Source organism: Anas platyrhynchos, chromosome 8, assembly GCF_047663525.1.
Source record: "Anas platyrhynchos isolate ZD024472 breed Pekin duck chromosome 8, IASCAAS_PekinDuck_T2T, whole genome shotgun sequence".
Taxonomy (NCBI): domain Eukaryota; kingdom Metazoa; phylum Chordata; class Aves; order Anseriformes; family Anatidae; genus Anas; species Anas platyrhynchos.
The window spans coordinates 14,771,674-14,792,891 of record NC_092594.1 but is presented as its reverse complement, the minus strand read 5'-3'; the positions used below and the strand labels follow the sequence as shown (position 1 = coordinate 14,792,891).

General features: G+C 33.3%; 1 protein-coding gene and 1 long non-coding RNA gene across 13 annotated transcripts in view; one reads left to right on the top strand and one right to left on the bottom strand.

Annotated features, from left to right (window-relative positions):
- Positions 1-21,218, bottom strand: part of KCNT2 (potassium sodium-activated channel subfamily T member 2) — a 151,793-nt gene that overhangs the window by 89,237 nt on the left and 41,338 nt on the right. For 11 of the 12 annotated variants that reach the window (XR_011810866.1, XM_072041507.1, XM_072041508.1 and 8 more), the window contains 7 exons: positions 20,576-20,675; positions 17,081-17,137; positions 16,164-16,212; positions 15,317-15,376; positions 11,035-11,109; positions 10,475-10,558; positions 9,760-9,854 (listed from right to left, as the gene is read on the bottom strand). Coding sequence is in view for 11 of the 12 variants with exons in the window: in XM_072041507.1 (XP_071897608.1) it covers positions 9,760-9,854; positions 10,475-10,558; positions 11,035-11,109; positions 15,317-15,376; positions 16,164-16,212; positions 17,081-17,137; positions 20,576-20,675 (520 nt within the window). In the remaining variant the exon portion in view is untranslated. The remainder of the gene's footprint in view (positions 1-9,759; positions 9,855-10,474; positions 10,559-11,034; positions 11,110-15,316; positions 15,377-16,163; positions 16,213-17,080; positions 17,138-20,575; positions 20,676-21,218) is intronic. The other variant, XM_072041510.1, reaches the window with a different exon arrangement.
- Positions 1-21,218, top strand: part of LOC110353704 (uncharacterized) — a 526,570-nt gene that overhangs the window by 465,606 nt on the left and 39,746 nt on the right. Inside the window, exon 13 of the long non-coding RNA XR_011810868.1 lies at positions 1,719-1,836. This is a non-coding gene — a long non-coding RNA (uncharacterized lncRNA). The remainder of the gene's footprint in view (positions 1-1,718; positions 1,837-21,218) is intronic.

The window sequence follows — 21,218 nt, the reverse complement described above, 5'->3', positions numbered from 1 at the left end:
CTCCCTGATAAAGAGTCCCCCTCCAGCTTTCTTGTAGGCCCCCTTTTACATATGTGTACATATAGATAGGTACATAAATGTACACTCAAATGTACATACACACCCACACATAACTCTATCCTCTTTTATTTTGAACTTCCCTGAAAAAATTCCTTCTATTTAATTTGTTTTCACTGCTTTTAACTAATGATAAAAAACTTGCAAAATATAGGACTGGATTTAATTGTTTGACATCAATGCACTGTAAACTGAAAAACAAATTATCAATACTCATTCACTGCTTTTCTTTATTCCTAAGTAAGCAGCAGTTGATTATCATTTGCCATATATATTAGCTGATAATGATAGATGTTCTGATAATATGAGAAATGTAATTCAAAAATATATTGGAATTTCATGAAGAATTTTATTCTTGCACTGTGAAGTTAAGCAAAGTAGTAGAATACATGCAATTATAGGAGACCATAATGCATTGGATGCTTTTAAACAGCCTCACCCCTTATACGATCTCCTATTCCTTTTGTAATACATTGGTATGCATACTGTTTTGCTGTGGAATGTAATTAGGTATGGTACTCTGTGCCCAAAGGAATTGACAATTTGATTTCATGCCTGTCGTTAAGCATTCAGTCTGCAAAATCAACTCACAGTTACTACTTCAATGTTTAGTAAATGAATACTAATTCTTTTTTGTTCCTTATTGCTGTGACTCAGGCACTTCCACTATGATGTTCAGTATATATATAATATTTCATGTATGTTTCAGAAATGTTCAACTTCCACAAACAAAAAATATAGTTGTGTTTTTGTAAATAATGGGAGCATAAATCCAACTTCAGGCTTAGATTCAAGTTCCTTTATAAGTATAGTGTTACATGATGATCAGACTTGATCTAAAGGGTCTTTTCTAACCTAAATGATTCTATGATTCTATACAATTAGATGCTTTACCAAAGCTGAGAACTCTCTATAATTTACTATTTTTAAGTTGTTTTTAAGAGAAGGTTTTTATTGCCAAAGGAAGTACAGACTTTATTATCTGACTGCTGCTAGCCAACAGAAGTTAGTTAGTTATGCTTTTTTCCTATATCTCTTTGCTATTTATGTGAATTATATCCTTTCTTAATAAGACTTCTACTTTGTGGGGGGGTGAGGAAGAATGGAAATTAGTATCTGTTGACAGTGCTAGAAATGCAATTTACTAAAGTTGAAATACCATTTGGAGATTAATTTCAACACTTTTTGACCCACATTTACTTTTTATTGTAATGATTAGGTCAAGTGGTTGACAAATTTGTATGTTCTGTTAAAAACTTCTGTTGATTTCCACAAGCAATTATCAGAGATTACATTTAAATGTAATATTTTCATAATGAATCATAGTTTTAATTCTTTATATGCTTTATTTGAGCTCAGTAAGTGATTTTGTCATGTTGCATCGGGCATGGGGAATGGGAACCCTATTGCTAGTGGAAAGAATATCATACACAGGTGAATTAGAGAAATCCAAGGACATCTGACTTAAGTTTATCAACCAAATGTGGTACTATATGTGGATGACTGTTCGCCCCTCTAGTCTTCACCTGTTTGAAAAACATCTGGCTAAACATCATAGCAATTTCTAATGGAATACAAGTATACAGAAGAGCAAAATGAGAATTCTTTCTTTTAAAAATCACTGTCCTAAATGCATGAAAATTTTTTCTTCTTATTTTTAGATCATCTTACATTGCAATTCTAACTATGCCAAAGTCTCAGAGACATCCCTTCAATATTCAGTAAAGTTACGCCTAATGTGAGCAAGTAATTCCTGGTGGCTGGTGCCAGCTTCTGTTGGTGAGTCCAAATTTGCAGCACCATCTTTTTTAATTCTTCACTTTCTGATTTGAGAAATATTAACTGTGCTAAACTGTACACTCTGAAAATACGTTTAGAATATGTAAAAGACAATAAAAGTCATCAAATCACTACACGTAATTACTGTTCATCAGAGAACTGATGGCATCTAATATAACATTTAAATGTGTTAGCATAAGCCAACGCAAACATGAAATCTCACTAATGTAAAGTAAATAGTTTGTCAGGCTAATGAATCAGTCAATTAAATATTATACATATATATATATATTAATTCTGCATGCTAATGACAACTTCATTTTTGAGCCAGGAATAGTGAGTGATGACGGGTTGATGCCAGGCATTGAATTTAAATAGTGAAGTAATATCCTCAACTTAATTAGTCATCTGCTTCTACACATGGCATTCTGCTTGATAATGTCTAAAATAATAAAATGCTCTTAAAGACAGCATGGGAATATGAGATTTTTCTTTTAATTGCAAAGATAAAAAGAAGGATGTGATATGCAATGCCTTCATGCAATGAAAAAAAAAAAAGGAAGACAAGTTTTTAACACTTGGTATATGTATTAAATTGCTTCTTTAAGAGGATCTTTATCTGCTTTTATAGAAGTCCTCCAAAATCAAAGAGAAACCTAAAATTTATGTATTTATTCAACCAATAAAATGATAAAGTATTTCACAATCTGCAAATCACGGTTTGCATTCCAGATCTACTTTTATTCTAGCAATTTATTTTACCAAAGCTATTCTTGTCACCCCTAATCTGAAGAGAACATGCATATTTTGCATATGCAACATTTACAATTTCACAAAAGGTATCTACTTACAAGTCTGTGATTCAGCAGCAGATATGTGTGCATGCGTATTTGCAAATGAATGGAAAACTTAACTGGAGAACCCATATTCCAATAATTTTCATGACTTTGCATGCTTCTCAATTTTACATCTGTAGTTTCCTATGTCTCAAGGCTCCCTGTGGGAGCTCTTTGCCCACTTTATCTAAATTTACTTTGGAACTACTTTTCAGCCTAATGATCTGCAACAACCTGTGCTAGAAAATCAACAAAGCTTTGATTGTAACTTGAAAATATCACAAGTACCTAAAGCCCCTACTCATCTTCCAGGGTATAGTAAAACAACAGGAATCCTTCAATCATACTGCTTACTTCTTTAATTTAATATTTCTCTACATATGAAAAAAAAAAAAAAACAAACAGGAAAAATAAAAGTAAGATTTGCTTATAAATAAACTGATTTTGACACTCCATTTTATAGAAGCTTTGTGAAGGGCAGATTTCTAAACTACCATTTAGCCTTTCTGATTATTTTATTTTCAGAAGAAGGTGACTACAAATGGTATCTTTCACACTCAGAAGATAATACAGATTGAACTACCTAATCTTTATGACTTTGCACCACAGACCACAATAAACAGGCTACTCAAATTATTTTTAATTTCACTGGTCTCTGCATCTAGTTTTAAATGTTCTATTACATCTGTTGCACAAAGAATTCCCTGCAAGCAGCATGGGAAAGACTCTGACCTAATTATTTTAGAAATAACTATGTAGAAACATCTAAAAAGATTAACAAAGGAAATATTATGTCACTACCAAATTATTAACTAAAATAGCATGAAAATCACTGTATAATTATCTGAGTTTCCATAGAAACCATGTTTGATGGGTAGCCAAGAAGACTTCTGATTGGGCTTTTGTAATTCTGCTCTGCCCTACAATAAACATGATTTCTGTTCCGCCTTCCATAAACAACTCACCAGTTTTTAGTAGCTTGTATCCTATACTCTTTAAGCAGCACTCTTTAACAGTTTTGATCAGCCATATTGTTTTTTTAAGACCTGAACTCTTGAACTTAAAATGTGAAAATCTTTTTTAAAATGTATAATGACAAATACCACTCTATCATCCAAATGAAAGAAGAGTATAAATTTATATATGACAATTGTAGCAATACAATAGTTGCATTAAAATAAGCAAGGGCATCATTAATCCATGAAACTTTCTTTTTATTACATTTTATCATTGTAATTTTTCATTACCTGTTCTAATCAAGCTTTCTGAAAGGCTTTGGCCTACAAGTACTAATAGTACTAACTAACGTAAGCAAATGATCCCCATTGCTAGCAAAGGTGAGAAAGATGTGGCCCATCCAAGAAGACCTTATTCCACTATAAACAATAGGAGTTTTATATAAATTTTGTTTTATTTAAATAATCTAGACTGTCAACTACTTGTGGCAATACTGTGTTTTCACATGCTTCTGATAAAGCAGATTTTACAAAGCTACCTTAGCAATTTCTGTACCTAACAAAACATATGCTCAATATGCATTTCTGACAACTGCACAGTTTCAATTGGGGGTGGGGGGGGGAGTGGAAATGGCTATTGATCTGAAAATTTTAACAGAAAAATTATCTTTAAATAACATGCTTTTAGCAGATCCAGCAGACTGGATCACAAATCAGCTTTCTCAGTGGAAATTCAAACCTGATTAAATAATTCTTGCCAACATATGCTTGAGAAGTGATATACAGAGTATACAATAGTAATTAGCTACTAGCAAACTTTTAAAATCTGTGACGAAATTAAAAACATTGGACTATTTTGTCCTTTTGTTTTCTCTTCAGGATGTAAAAATGTCATCCAGTATTCTTTGCAGTAAATTTTTGACTTGAAATACTACCTCTGGCTAAATTTATCCCTTTTGCCTGTTCATATCTATCATACAGAAGCAAAGAGCTGGCCTTGCTGAAAGCTCAACAGTTAACCTACAGATAAAAATGTGCTGATTCATGTTCAGTTATCCTCAGCTATCTCTGCCACTTCATGGCCTGAACCAAATACCTGAAAACAACATATATCAATCTATTCATTAATTGTCTTGGCTGATTCCATTAATTATGATATAAAGATCACCAACTCATGACATCCATCCAAGATGCAAAGCAGTTACTTTGTCAGTTCATGACAAACATGAACCAACAATGTAATCAGCAGTTCGCTTTACTACTTAAATGTCTGTTTATAGTTTAAATCTCAAAATACCTATTTATTGGTTAATTTAAACAAGTGAATTTACAGTTCAGGAATGCCTTTTTTTTTGTTTTGTTTTGTTTTTCAAATGGCATATATGACCATCAAAAAGTAATATTGTTACAGCTTAAATGATATCCAGGTCCTTTGTTGGAAACAGGCAAGTTCCTGACAGGTCTGATTCATTTCAGAGAGAGAGAACAACTGCTATTATTTAATACTTTGTGGGATTCTTGTAATAGTTGAATAATTTATTTTTTATTATTTACAGTTACTTAGGCCTTTCAATTAATGTTCTAAAATATTCTGGGACATAAATTCCACAATTTCTATTTAGTCCTTAAGATCCTGAGACTTGATGGGCTTTACCATTTGAAAATCATTGGATTTGATCAAACTAAATGACATAATCACAGTTTAATTTTGTGCTGTTTTTGAATGCAACTAATCTCTCTCATAAAATGAGATTGGACCTGAGCACTGGCTATGCTGTACAACAAAACATTACAGCATAGAAAGAAGTGTAGATACAAAAAAAAATTTAAAAAAAATTAATCTACATTACATAATCCACCAACACTCTCTGAGTTCATCCTACTTAATGTTAGGCATCTTTCTTGGAGAATTGCCATTATCAGCTCCCGCTATAAGCAACACAGAAGGGCAGAGAATTAGACCTGCATGTAGTGAATTAGTTGACTTCAGATCTGCACTGCATTCTGAGGTGGCTGCCTCTCTTATTGATAATAAAATGAACTGGAGCATTGAGGTGCCCCGTTCTTTTTAACACTAAGTGAGATTACTCCTTTTTTTTTTTTTTGTCTTCTGTAACATAGTGTTCAAAGTCTGAAGGTTTGCCTTGTTTGGACTAGGTTGTTGTCTGGATATGTTTTCATCCTTACAAGCAACTTATTCCTACTGTTTCCTCCAGATGAGAATTTTTAATTGACTTTGTGGCTACAGTATTGGCATACTACAGGTATTCTGTAAGTGAGTTTGTGGAAATATCGTCATTTTCTGACGTTGAAAGCACTGAAGGAAAGGTAATGTTAAGATTTTCCTCAGTGAGCTTTCAATGAGTAAAGTTTGTGCAGGCTTCTTACGTTCTTCAGCAAGAAAAAAAAATAATCTGTTTGTAGCCACTTTTTTCACAAGCTAATTATTCTACACTGGTAGTATATGATTAACATTGATTTAAAAAACAAAGTAAGTCTTAATAGATGATTCACTGTGTTATAGAAAGATGCCTGAAATAGTCATTCACTGTTATTTGTAAATTGTAGAGTTTACAGAAGTAATTAGTATTCCATTTGGCAAGCAAATGCAAACATCCATTAGCTAAATGACACAACATATACTTTGACTAAAAGTCTAACAGTAATTGCTGAACATTTTGTCATACAGGTGGGCACTTCTTTTACTTAGAAGATCACTGTCATATTTAAAGAAAGATAAATTATTGATAGCCTAACATATCCTTGGAATCAGAAGAAAAGATTTTAAAATCCCTGTAGGTAATCTGTAAACGGCAGATACATGGAGTTAGGCTTATGAATTTGCTAGTCTGCAGATGAGTTCTACCCCCAGATCCATAAACAATTATCAAAAATCAAAGAACAGCATAGACCACAAATCTTGTTATGTGATTACTGTTTGTTCTGTAATAACACCAAAAATTGTCAGCTGTGTGCAAAAATGTAAGAGCTTTTTCCAGCTAAATTCTAAGCACAAAGGACAGCTTGAATAATGACTTTATAAATATTGTAAAATATATATGTTTGTATATATATACGTAAAATATATGTATTTTTTTAAATATTTAATCTGAAAGCTTATTTTTGAGTTATAAAACATTGGTTGGAATGTATCACTACCACTTACAAGACCTCTGAATTGTAACTGATGTTTTTGATGATGATGCATGAGGCAGAATTTAATTCATTTTCTGTGGGTTTTCTGCTAGCTATCAGAAGTTTGATTATTTTGAAAGCACATATCAAGATAGTAGCAAAGTTGATGAGGAAGAGCTACTTTTATGTGTTTTTCTTTTAATGTTTTCTATAAATATTGCTGCTTCATTTCAACTAGCGTAAGTAATTTCTGTTGAGAAAGATGATCAATCAAATGGTAGCAAATGTGATGCTATTGTCTATATATTAGACGGGAAAATGTACTGTTCTTAAACACACTTAATCTTCTCCCTCCGTTGTAAAGCAGTGGGAGGTCAGGAGGTCCAGCCAGATTCATCTCCAGAGTCCTGGGTGTGCTGTGGCATTTCTAAATGATGGGACTGAACATTCCCTCCACATTTAAGAAAGAATTATTTCAGCTCTGCCTAGACAGAACTAGCATGGCATGTTGCTACTCACTAGACTTGCGTGCACACAAAGATCAGACAGAAGTATCTCCTGACATAAATAACCTCTTACTCTGTAAACATGTGGGCTCTCAGAAAAGTCTTTAGAATACACTCTGCAGCAAAATTGTACTTTCAGAATTATCTGTGGAAACATGTTAGCTCCAACAAGCTGGTACACATCCAGCTGTTTTGTACTCCTTGCAGAACTGTAGTTACACAAGAAAGTAAGCAACTCTTTCCCATTTCAGGTACCTATCAAAAACAATATTTTAAAGGTATTAAAAACATACACACACAAAGCTAAAAATAAAAAAATAATAAAAAAAGGAACATGTCTTTTAAACGTGGACTAATTACTTGATAGTGCTTATGTTTCAGCATTAATTTATTTTAAATTTTCTCATAGAAAGGATCATCACAAGTCTTACAAAAGCTGTCAGTCTCACTTAAAGCAGTAAGAAAGCAGTTTTGCTAAACTTTCTTAGTGCACCAGACTAACCAAGAAGGTAAAAATAAGTAGAAAGGGGAGTCCTTCTGTTCTTCATTCCATCTGACTTCTCATAAAATGATGTAATTCCCTTAAGAAGTTTAGTGCCTCCTCCTTCTATGTGTCTGCTAGAAAAGGCGAACTTTTGAACAGAAACCTGTGTTGTAAAGTTATATAGACTTCACTACTACTGAGAAGGTAAAAGTAAGTCTGTCAACCAGCAACTATCAATTTAATTACAACTTAATACATACAGTGCCTGGAAGGCATTATCTCATTTACTTTAAAGCTGGGGAGGTAGACATAGTAGGTAGACATAGCAGTGCCACCAAAAGCACGCCATGCACATGTCTCCATAGTACTGAAAATACTGTAAGGGGAAAGTTCAAAACTATGGATGAGTGTAATTGCTCTGAAACCATACACACTGTATTCAAACTACTAAGCTAGGCTTATCAATTTTGCATTACTGTGCTACTTTGTGGATCAAGGTAATATCTCTAAATGTCACCAATATGTGTTTTTGAAAACTGACTGATGCTAGTTCAAAACTTTTTTTTTTTTAATATGTTCTATTACATGTATAGATAAACCCATAAATAGTCCCATATGTGTCTGGGGGAAATACAGTCACTCGGTTACTGCTTGCTATTGTAGAAAGTACGAGAGAACAGCCTGAGATCAAACCCAACCTCAAGTGGGCAGATTCCAGAAACAGACTTTGCTTCTCCTTCAGCATGACAAAATTCATGTAATCTCTAAAAGATGTCTCCTAAATTGAGATACTCCCTCAAATTTACTATGGATATAATATAATTTGAAGACATTAAGCTGATTTTGACTGTTTACAAAGAATTTCTTAGGTATGTTTAAAATATACTCTGTAATACAAGGTCATACCTTAATAACAAAGGTATGACCTTATAATAAAGGTCATACATAGATGGGCTAAAAAAAATATAAAAACACCATTTTTTTGTATATGTAAGCAATAGTAAAATATGCCTAAACAGAACCCCAGTCTTAGGCAAGCTTCAAATGCTTGAACATCTATTCTTGGTCATTCCAAAAGTACTTAATTTCCTTAGTTCCTGCATTAATGAGTATTCTCAGCCTATTTAGCTTATTTTGCAGTCTAGTGGGGTCAATACTAGGTCAGTATATAATGATCTGTAATGAGCTGCTATCTACAACTGTTGAGACCAGACATGATTACTCCAGGTGAGCTTGCATTTTCTTCATGTTTTACTGTTCTTTATTAAAATTTCTGGTGGTGAGCAGGATGTTCCATTTTAGCTGCATCTTCTGTACCGTATCAACCAGGAATGATCACAGTCAGTTCTTAGGAAATGTTGTTACTAGCTTACTAGAACTGATAGCATTTGTCATGGAATTGTATGGCCATAAAACAAAGGACCATTCATTTAGCCACTGGCTAGAACAAACTCCTCTTCCTGAACAAAGAATAGAAAGGGACAGGACTGAAAAAGGCCATGTGTTATTTATTTTACACTGTTATTACCAAAAGAGTTAGGAGGCACCTAACAGCAGCTATCAAGAACAAGCTAGAGAAATAAAGAGAAAATCAAATCACTGTCCCCAAATGACAGACAAATCTTTATCTGTGTGCTAACCCAAAGGCACTCTGTCTGGCAAAATACTTTGTACTTCCATTGGTACTCTTCAAGCAACTTTACCACTGAGAATGCACTCTTAGTATGTGTGTATTTCTCCCCACCCCTTTCTCCTGTGCTTTTGCATCATATGTGTTTCCTTCCTTAGAGTGAGAATAAGTCTCACTCTCATGCATGCACATTGTTTCCAAACCCAGAGTATCAAGACTCCAACAGTACTAGGTGCTAATTAACGCTTTCATTGCAAGCATATTATTCTTTTTATTTCAATGTATGATTCCCAAAATGCCTGTTTTATCATCGTGTACTGAAGTGAGAAAAGTCAATATATATAATAATAAACACAAAGGGATTTTGGCCACTTACCAAGTGAAGATAAGACACAGTAAGGTGGATATTAAAATGAGGACTTGGTTAAACATTGCAGACTGTGTACGTTGGATGGCTCTGTGAAGATCATTCTACATTAATGGAAAATAGCTGTTATTTTTGGCTTTGAATTAATAAATAAGAACTGATTCTATATAGTGGAATTATATAGTGCCCTGATAAAATACACTCATTCAAATGCACTTAGAATTTGCTGATCACATTGAAGAGTGCAAAAGAGACAGCTGTAATTTAGTGAATATTTAACTAGTTCTTCGTTCATCCCGGCACACTTTTGATACTTTTGGTACTATTGCAAGCTGCCTCAAGGTTTGTCTGCTCATATCTAGCTTACAAATTACAGGCTGCAAAGACCAGTTAAGGCATAGCACTTGAGTCCCTGTAATTGTATATGAATAGAGTAGCAAAAGAACCAGACATTCTAACTTTGCCTCATTGGCACAGTACCAATTTATAATAATTTGAGATTCCACTTGACATCTTTTTTTTTTTCTAATTTTGATGCAGAATGAAGCTTTAGCAATGTTTGACCATTTGTATAATGTAACTACAGATCTGGTTAGCTTCCTAACAAAGTTGGACAGTGGACTGCAATGCCAAAATCCCACTAAAGACAATATACTAAGAAAATAGAAAGTAAGAATGAGTTTTTGTGGTTTTGTTGTTGTTGTTGTTTTTTTGTCATACTTACAATCATGTTCTCCAAAGCGTGCTTTGCCAGCCAACAATTTAAAAATACAGGAATAAACAGGTTTCTTAGGACTGGCCAGAAAATCTGAAGGAAAAATTAACAAATTCATTAAAAGTTTCCTATTCAAGAAACTAGCAGCAATGAAACACTCAGTAAAAATATTTATCTTATTAATGTGTTTCTAGTATAAAGCTTTAAAGAACACTTTTTCTTTTTGATGAACTGTATATTAAACAATATGGTAAAATACAGAAAATCACTTGCCAGTGCAGACTCAAGAGATTCTTGGATTTTTATGTTTAGCTGGTTGTTTTTGTTGATTGCACTGTAATTTGAGTTTTGGGTCTTTGGGGTTTTTTGCCCCCTTTTGGGGAGAAAGTGTTATGTATTGTTTTCATTTAAGTAGAAAACTGCCTTCTTCTTATTGTTGACTAATGTTGATTCCCATAGCCATAGATCTAACATCCATACAAGACTTACTTTTACTTCAATAAAGATTAAGAGTACTTGTGCAGCTATAAAAGTGTAATGTGCAAATGTATTAATTCAAATAGGTTTACCGTGATGATGAAAGGGACAGCATTTATTATTTCAAGTAGGAAGGGTATTCTCAGAATTTGTTCCCAGATATTTCCCTTCAAAGAAAAGGAAAGAAAAGGAAAGAAATATTTATATGTATATATGTGTGTGTGTGTGTATATATATATATATATATATATAAGCAAAATAAGGAACATATGCAATATTCCAATGCCATATATGGAGTCTCTCCTAGTAGCTGAATTTCAGGAGGATGATTTGTCTCACAGATGTAAACACACACATGAAAATGTGAATAGAATATATGACACTATGGCCTGACTATTTTTCTTACTGTTATTTAACATAATTTACATAATTTAACTCATGTGTATACTTTTTAAATCTGTGTTTTTAATACAGCAGTTCCTTGCTTCCCTATGACCGTATATTTCCTTGCTATGACCTAGTTAGTAAGACAGCTCAAATGAAGAATTCTAATTGCATTAACTAGTCAACTCATTCTCTCAGCTCTAATGAAGAGCTTCATGAAATTAAGTTTTCAATTTTTTCAAAGAATAATGTTTCTGGTTCCTTCTATTGCATTTTTAAGTACCTTGGAATCCTACATAGAGATCCTGTTGCTGCTTTTTTCTTCTTCCAAGGTTGGCTTAATTTAATTTTTACATTACACTAACACAGATGAGGAGATAAGCCTCCTGTCCTACAGAATTTATCTTTTTAATAATTCTAGTTTTTCACTGAATCTGCATACAAGTCATAAGCTCATACAGCAGCATAGCCTGCTGGCAAAATTCTTCTACCTGCAATTATTTCTACTTAGAAGCGTCTAAATCTCTAAAATTCTGCATTGCAATGCTTTAGCTGTTTTGTGTGCTTTGTTTTTTTTTTTTTAGCTTTTGATTGCACCTAAAGTTTTTCTCACTTTAGTACTTATTATTTATGACTGCCTAAACACTAGAGACAAAGCTCCAGTGCAGTATAAGAATTGTATAGACACATATGCAAAGGATGTGTCCTACTCTGAAAATTTTCATTTTGATTATCCTTAATCAAAAGGACAAGTGACTGCCCTATGATCAAAATCAACATTTATGTAGAATGATGAGCCACATCTCTGTACATTCTTCTGATAGAATTTCAGAGCAGAATATAATGTAAAAGAGGAGTATAAATGTTTTGTTTTCCAAAAGAAAAATAACAGCTCATTTTATCTTAATCTTATTTCATTAGCTTCTGCATGTTAGTCAGTCACAGAGGTCTGCATGTTTGTCTTTATTAATTCCAATCCTACTATTAAGATAGTAAGATACTAATTAAGAAATAAGTATTAAAAAGAGGAATGCAGTTAAGTTAGGAAAAGATACCTGTACTCTATAGTGAGTCTTTCCATCCTTTGCATTTATTCTTTTACCTTTACTTTGTATCCTCTAATTCCCAACTGGTTTTGAGAGAGACGTTAAGGAAGACAGTCTAGTGTTTAATATATGAATTATATATTTCCCTTTTGCATCTGGAAGCCGTTGTACCTATGTTGCAGAGATTATTTTCTTCCATGTAATTGTAACCGTCTGATATAGCAACTTAAAATTAAGCTGCATTGTGTATAACATTCTTTTTCTACTTCTATTTTTCCCTTTTGCATCTGGAAGCCGTTGTACCTATGTTGCAGAGATTATTTTCTTCCATGTAATTGTAACTGGTGGCATTTAAGACTTACTTGAATAATCTTTAATACTTTGTATGATAAGCAGCCCTATACGTAGAATTGAAGTTATGAGACTGTAAGCTGATTTTAATGGTAGGAGTAATAAAATGAAAAATTGATTTTCAAATTTCTTATATACTAACAACTAACCCATTCTGTGTTTTTGATAATTTCCTCATTTTTAATGTTAAGAGTTATCTGTTCTGCTTCTCGAAAAGCAGCATCACATAATTTACTTCTGCAGGTAAAATACTTGTGACGATGTGCTCTAGGGATGTAGTGATGCTTGCTGTCTTAAGGTTCCAGCTCCCACATACAAGTACATCATGTCTTCTGCAAAATTGGCTCTTGTAGTGAGAGTGCACAGTACTTATACAAGCAGCTAAGACTGCTTGTGCACAAGTGATACAGGAGGATTGCCCAACTATTGCTACAAGTTTTGGCAATGAACATTTGTAATGTAGACATTTTTCAGAATTCTGTCCAAGGGCAAACCTTCATGTAATGTGTTAACTGTAAGAACATAGATTGTAATCCATTCTTTCTTGACTCCAAGTGTTTAGCGGTACAATACAGGGCTATGTTCTTTGCCTTTCTCACTGTATGAAAGGAATAAAACATGCAAATTCACTGCATCTTTGTAGCGTAATGTACTATTATGTCCTCAATATTCTGCAGGTTAAATGACATCTTGTGTCACCATCCAAGCATCAGAACGGTAAATTACTTGGAGTATTCTCTTAAATGACTGATTTATTTATTTCATAGATTATCTATGAAATCCTAGCAATATGTGTTTTTTTCTTCCTCCTTGCCCTCTGACCTGTGTCTAAATTCTAATAGCTTTGGAAATGGTAGCATGAAATTAGTAGTCTGTCACAGATTTACAAACACCAAGACTCCTTCAGTCTTCCTGGCTGTGTGGAAAGGCTTTACAGCATCTGACAGCCTTTTTGGCTTACTGAGACTGCTGTAAAACTGAGGTAAATGTCTCTATCGTGATGTTTCCAGATTTTAAGCATCAGGACAGGAATAAAGGGAATGAGGTGTTTGCATTGGTAAATTGCCTAACTGCATTTCAGTACTATTATTCTTCCTTATAATATTCTTATTTCCTTATGGAGAGTAGAAATATAGCCACCCTAAAATTGCGTCAGATTACCTTCTCTGACAGGTATGTGCAGCAATTCAGGACTGTACAGCTTTATATCCACTGTACAATAGTAAGTAACTTCTCAATGGAGCTGACTTCCCAATATTTCTCTCATCTTCTATACTCATTGAAATTGGTGCATACCACAGGCACAGGGGATAGGGATCAAATGCTGACTAATACATTCAGGAACTGTATAAACTGCAATTGCCAGTCAAGTTTTGGCACTAAATATGTTAATTTAATATGGATTATTTCTGCCTACAATTGATTTGCATTTGTAAACCACAACACCTAAATAGCACATACTGCTTACAAGGATTAAGAAGAACAATTTTTAGCTAGCAGACAGTTTTAAGGCTCTCAGCGTTATAGGGCACTAAGGAAAACATTTATGCCTTGAAAAGTACACTAAAATACAATTCTGTAACTTCAGTGGCTCTTACAGCTACTGAATGGCAGTAATGCAGAAATAAAAAAACAGTGTTCCAAGATATTTTCAGCTTTGTAAACCAAGTCTTTTTGCATTAAATTTTATAAATTATTTAAATCTTTTTTTTCCCTGGATAGTAAAAATGCTAAAGCTCACTAGGATATCAGTTAACAAAATTAATTAATTACATGATGAAAATTGAATAAATATACTAGGAGAATATAACTTTCTAAGGAGAATGAAATACAAAAGTATATTTTATTCCCATTCTTTTATCAGAGGATTTCAAGGCCTAATGCCATCAGAGAGATAGATGACATAAATATGTAGATACCCAGGTAGTTGTAAAAAATGAAATAAAATAAAAAATACTGCCTTGGCCCAAGCCTTTGTTGTGCAGTTTTAGAAACCTGAAATATAAGTTATAGATAATGAGTAGGTACAGATTTGATATCAATGAGAATCACATGTCCATTGTATTAAGGACTCCAAACACATATAAAACTGTGCACTTGAAAATTGGTATCCCAAAAGCAAGATTTCCAAATGACAACATGTCAGTGAACAAAGTTAAAGAACAGAAATTCAATTACTGACTTCCACTTTCTAAATATTTACCATTTGCTTATCAACTTGGGAACCAAGAACAGGGCTGCCTGTCCTCCATATCCTGTCTTCTATATGTGTATTTTTCTCAAACTCTTGCTTGTACATCAATGCGGACTCAAATGCAGGCACATGAATATCATATTGAAATATTTAACTCAGTTACTTTTTGTTTTAATATGATTTTCATTGGAATTTTTACTGCAGTTTTGTGGTCTACTGTTCATATGTATATTAATAACATCAAAAGGAATGTTTCAGAAAACTGACAGTTTCTTAGCATATCTCTCTTGTTAGAGGCTGTGTCCCAGTGTTGGTAACACTGTACTGATTTGAAAAAAGCAGCACACCCTCTTGTTTTGGATTCAGTGGTGATGTAAGTCAGGCAACTAAAGTACTTACCTTGTAGCTTAGGTAACTCAGCAGCAGTGTTTCAAAGAGACTTATTAAAGCCACTGAAACCTTAAGAGGAGAGAGAAAATATTTATATTAATACTGGCTTCTACAGAATATGACATAAAATATCACATTGAAAAGAATAAGATAATATAAAAGTGTTTCCGTGCATCCTCTGAATTCATCTCACCTAACAGAATTTAGCATAAAGCTAAAGTAGTCATTTTTCTGAGTAAAGCATAGGCCATGACTTGAGTCCCATTGCTCTTTTGCAACATAACATAGAATCACAGAATGGCTTGGGTTGGAATGGACTTAAATATGATCTAGTTCCAAACTCCCACCAGAGGCAGGGACACCTCCCATTAGACCAGGTACTTCAAAAGATCTCCAAGCCCCACAAAGGGCAGATGTAATGCATTTTTTGTAACATACACCTCTAAACATATGGCTTCCACTATGAAGTAACCTTAACTTTCTAGTATATTTAACATGAAAGCCCAGGAAACATGTGTCATGAAATGCTAATCATAATGGATTATGAAATTTAAACTCATCATTATAGAAAATATTTATTGCTAGACTCAACAGAGTTACATAATTCTAAAAGAAAAGGCTATCCCAATTGTACAATATTTTGTTATAAGCTTTAATACTTTATAAATATATTGTAAATTTAATTCAGTTAGCTCAGATCAGCTCATCTTTACATTATGCTTTTGTTGTATTTGTAATCAAGTAGATTTCTTTAACATTAAGTCTTCAACATATCCTTTAACATCACTAAAATGCTGTAAATCAATATTGCCTATAGTTATTAAATGGAATTATAAATTGGCCATTTACATATTACCTGTAATCCCCATAAAGGCAAACTTCGATTCACCCAAATAATAGGAGACCTGTTCATTACAGCACAAAAATACAAAAATAAACAAAAACTGGTTAATGTTTTGAAAAATTATATATGTCGATGGAAATTACAGCAACCTTATACTTAAAATCTCAGTAAATAAATCAGTAGCTATCTGAGTATTGTCCTTCTTTGTCTTTCTAATCCAGAGCCAGTCACAAAGTTCACATAGGAATAATCCAACACCCAGTAACATCAAAGTATTTTACTGTCTTCAGTGGCTGCTAGTTCATCTCCTATGATTCTGGAAATAATATATCAATTTGAGGTTTTGATTCTAGAGATGCAGAGGAATAATGACCTGTTCCGGGAAAAAGAAATTTGGCAATTTTTACATTTGAATTTTTTGTTATCATCTCTGTAATGGTATAAATGGTAGCTACATCATAGGAACTGTCATATCTTGGAAAAATCTTATGTTGTTTTAGTATTTACTAAACCCAATAATACTTGATAGAGCTCTACTGAAATCTGGCACCCTCAATGACACAGTAAGTTACGTTAGTCATTTACTCTTAGTCATCGTTTTTTTTTCTAAATAATAAGGGTGTTTTTTATTGCCTTTTTTTTTTTTTGCATTTTGTTTTATTTTTCAGCAAGATATAAGGATTGCAGGAATTCAGATCTTGCAACAGCATCCAATCCAACAGTTCAGTCACACAATCAGAGAAATAATTAGAATTTAAAACTGGATTTTGAATATGTAGGAACTTGAAAATGCTTGAGAGTTATGGGAATGTCACCATTATTTGTTAAAATGTCACCATTCAAGACAGAAGTATATTTGTCTTCCTGCTCCCCTGCCCTTCCCACTATTACATGGACTTTTGGTTTTCTTTTTCAAACTAGGTACTCACCAATCAATTGTTCCAGGTGTGTAGTTTTGATTAGAACAACTCCGGTTTAATTCCTTACTGATAGTTGTCATCACATCCATGGAAAGTTTATTTTCATTAGCACATATACATGAAAACACAATCATAAAAATATATAAGGAAAAAGCATACTAGTCACATTATTAACAGTGATCTGTAATATACATGCAATAGTTTGTAACACTAGACAATGGATATAGACATTTAAAAATAATATTTTTTTAAAAGTAGTTCTGTATGTGTTCTGTATCCATAGATAAAGACTATAAAGCATTTTAGATTACATCTTTTAAAGACATTTTCAAACATGATCCAATTCAAAAACAATATAACAAAGTATGCTTTCAAAACCTGAGCTAAGTACACAATAGATATTAAAGATCTAGACATACTAGGAACCCTACCACACAGGTCACACATGTTGGGATAGAAAGAGCACATACACTTGCCATACACTCAACAACAAAGACTGCATCCAACTACTCTTCATAACCTCTTGTGAGGAGTTGAGGTGGGCTAGGGTTTCATGAAGCAGTAATTGGAATAAGAAATTACTGAAGGCTGGTGACCTTGATGTAAAAAAATATATAAATAAAAATAAATCTGCTACGTACATGTGATGTTCTCTTTTCTTTGAATTGCTGGTACAAATCCTTCCTTCTAACAGTCATGTAAGGATGTGGGAAAATATTTTTGTCAAAATGATGGTAAATATCCTTGTTTGTCCCTGGCAAGCAAGGTCAGCAAAAAAGAAAGGAATCTGTGGACCACAGATAAGTAGTAGTGGTATTTTTACTGACTATGAGTGAGACAGATGCCAAATGGTGTCCATTAATAAGGACACTTTATGTCATAAGAACTTCTCTGTACATCTGCTGTGCCTGAAGGAGTAAATGAAAGACTCTAACTTGTGCTAGGATTTCTGAGACAAGCAATAAATCTGTAGGGAGAGTTTGTGATGAAAAGCATTCCTCCCAGAATTGTCACTTTAAAGTCAACCACTTTAACACAATTTACCACATGTACCACAACATGATACAATAGAATAATATATAGAAAAGATAAATACACTCTCTGGCTGGTGACTTATTAAACATTTAGACTCGAGGAACAAATACGTTAGGAAATGCCTGGAGAATTAAGCAGCCTACAAGATGAAGAAAGATCTCTGCATATGAATACAAAAGTATCCAAGTATACCTGCCAGTGGCAGAAGTGGTGATGTTCTAATCCATTCTACATAGTCAGCCACAACATTGCTATGTAAAACACTCATTTGGGCTCACTACAGTTCTCAAAATAAGACAATATAAGCAGCTTCTTCATGCCAGAAACCATTAGCCGCAAAAACATATGAACTATAGTGTTGTTTTTTTTCACTAGAAAATTGCATTACTTTAAATTGGATCCATGATGTCCAATTTTACTTTCTGTTACCCAATTGTGCTTCAAACTTCAACCCCAAGTGCATTACTTATTCAAAACCAGAAGAATAATGTAATTGTTTCAATTTCTACAAAATCCCTTCTGTAGCCACAATTATTTTTAAGTATATATATCTTTCAGTGTTTGAATTTGACATTTTTTTCTAAAAGCCATATTTGTAGTAAAATGCACATGAATTAATACTGCTCTTCCATACTGTTATGAGGCATTATAAAGTATTGCTCCCTGTGCAGACTTCTCAACTTAATGCTCAAATATCTCCCTCGTTTCACATTATGTCTTTTAAAATCCTGAGTTTTTACTGCTTCTCACTGTAGAATAGCTAATAATGTCAAGTTTAAAATCCTACATAGTGATTTTATTTTATGAACATTTGTTTACATTTTTTTTTCGTCAAAGTATTAGCAGCAGTAACTTCAACAATCTTTTGAGAGTCGTCTCTGAAGATCATGATCAACTTACATCAGTGACTACCAGTTACATACATCACACTGACAACACATACTCTGAAATAACATGCTAAGAGAGGACAATTGACTACATTGTTCAATGATGGACATATTAGTCACAAGAAAAATCAGCAGGACCTGATCAGGATTACATAGGACTGCTGAGACTATGTGTCCATGCCCCAGGAAGTCACTGTGACCTTTGCAATTTTTTGCTAATGTGGTCCCTATTTGATTGCTATGGCCTATTGAGAATATTAAAACTACATTTTGGCAAACTCATTCTGACTGAAGTTTAGGGAGTTTACGTACAGGCACATGAGACAGGCAGCAGCGTCCACCAGGCACAAGCAGGTAAGTTAATAAAATGGTGCTTATTAGCACTCACAATTTAAAAGATTCATTATATCCAGAATACAAATACAACTGAAGTACAGGATTGCAAAAATTATAAATATCATTTCTTCTATAATTAATAATTGATTGTATAAAACATGAAAAAAAGCATATCAACTGACCCATATAGAATATCATACTGCCAATTGTAGATATGCAAAAATCATCAATTAGAATGACAGAACATGAGCATATAATGTACCTTAGGTCTCCCTCTCTTCTAAGTGTTTAGAGAAAGTAGAGGGCTAGAAAATTATCATCAATATCATTTGCATGAAAGCTCAGTTTCATGCATTTGTTTGCTTGACTGCAAAATCTGGGATTTTAAGTAAGACAGCTAACATTCTAATATTTGTGTCATAGATAAGTCATATATGATAAACTATCTTATTGACAAATAACATTGAAAGGACTTTCCATTCTGGTGTCTGAGAACAACTGCAGAGCAACACACATATTGTTTGACAGGAGACAATAAACTACTAAAAAACTACTACTGATTAGTTGTTTCTCTGCCAGCTGATGCACCAGAAAGAAGCTGCTATATAGGGACATTTTATGCAGAAGAAGAATGGTGGCTTTTAACAGCTCTAAACCATTCCAGCTATTGTGGATAATAGTTCCACTTAACTCCTGTCCTATGTTTTATAACCACAAAAAATAAAATAATACATATCTTGTAGAAGTATTCTCTGGAAAACCTTTCCTTATTCCCTCCAAAGTACTGTTCCTCATTCATCTGCCCATTTTCTTCCTGGCTTGGTTCTCCCAGCTATTCACCTAACAGCCACTGTTCTGTACGGACCCTATAATACTTTTACAGTACTTTTGCATAAACTAGTATTCAGGTGTCTGTAATTTCATTTTTTTATATAAATTAAAGCACAAATATTATACACAGAAATGTTATGTAGTAATAAAACCAAAAGATAGATGTTTGCACAACTATGTCTTTTGCACAGTATCTGCACAAATAGCCAGTATTATTTTATCAGTAAAATTAAAAGATATTATTGTATTATTTCCATTCAAAATGTAAGACTAGTTTTATCGTTCGTTCACGATATCTGGAAGACATAGAACTAAATCCCTGTTGGCAGGATACCAAACATTTATTCATACAACTAATTTATTTCATGTAAGTTAAGCAGTCATTTGAGAGGACAAATAACAAAACAAATATTACCATCCATGTCCTTGTGCTGGATCATCTAGAAGCACACGAATTATGTATAAGAAACAGCTTAGTAGCTTGAGAGAAAAATTGAATAATCGTATTCTCAGGCCTATTAAAAAAAAAAAAAGAAAGAAAGAAAGAAAGAAAATACAGAAATTCAGACTGTTTTCACTCACTTTTAAGGTAGACCTAAAAGGAATTAGAATAGCCATGCTGCAAAGGTCTAGCCACCCACTAACCTGTCCCTGATATTGGCCTTTGGCATATCATCATATCATACAGAAGAATGTAGCAATATGCCTATATACATAAAGTACCTCTTTCTAGCTTCCAGAAATCTCTGGGTTAAGTTTTGGTCTGTTTAATGTGAAGATCTACTCAGTCATTTGCTTCAAAGCTATCCTATGATACTCATCTTTCCTGAGGCCATTCTTTGGATCTTTTGTAGCTTTACGGATTTATTCTCAGAACGGGAACCAGAAGGGCATATAATATTTGAGATGCAAGATACAGTAACATGGAGAGATACTTTCAACCATAAACAGAGGATATCCAATGGCAAATATTTAAATATTAATATCTGAAAATCTTCATGAAGTAGCTTCTCATACAGAATATATAAATACTCTCCTAATATAAAATATTAAGTTTT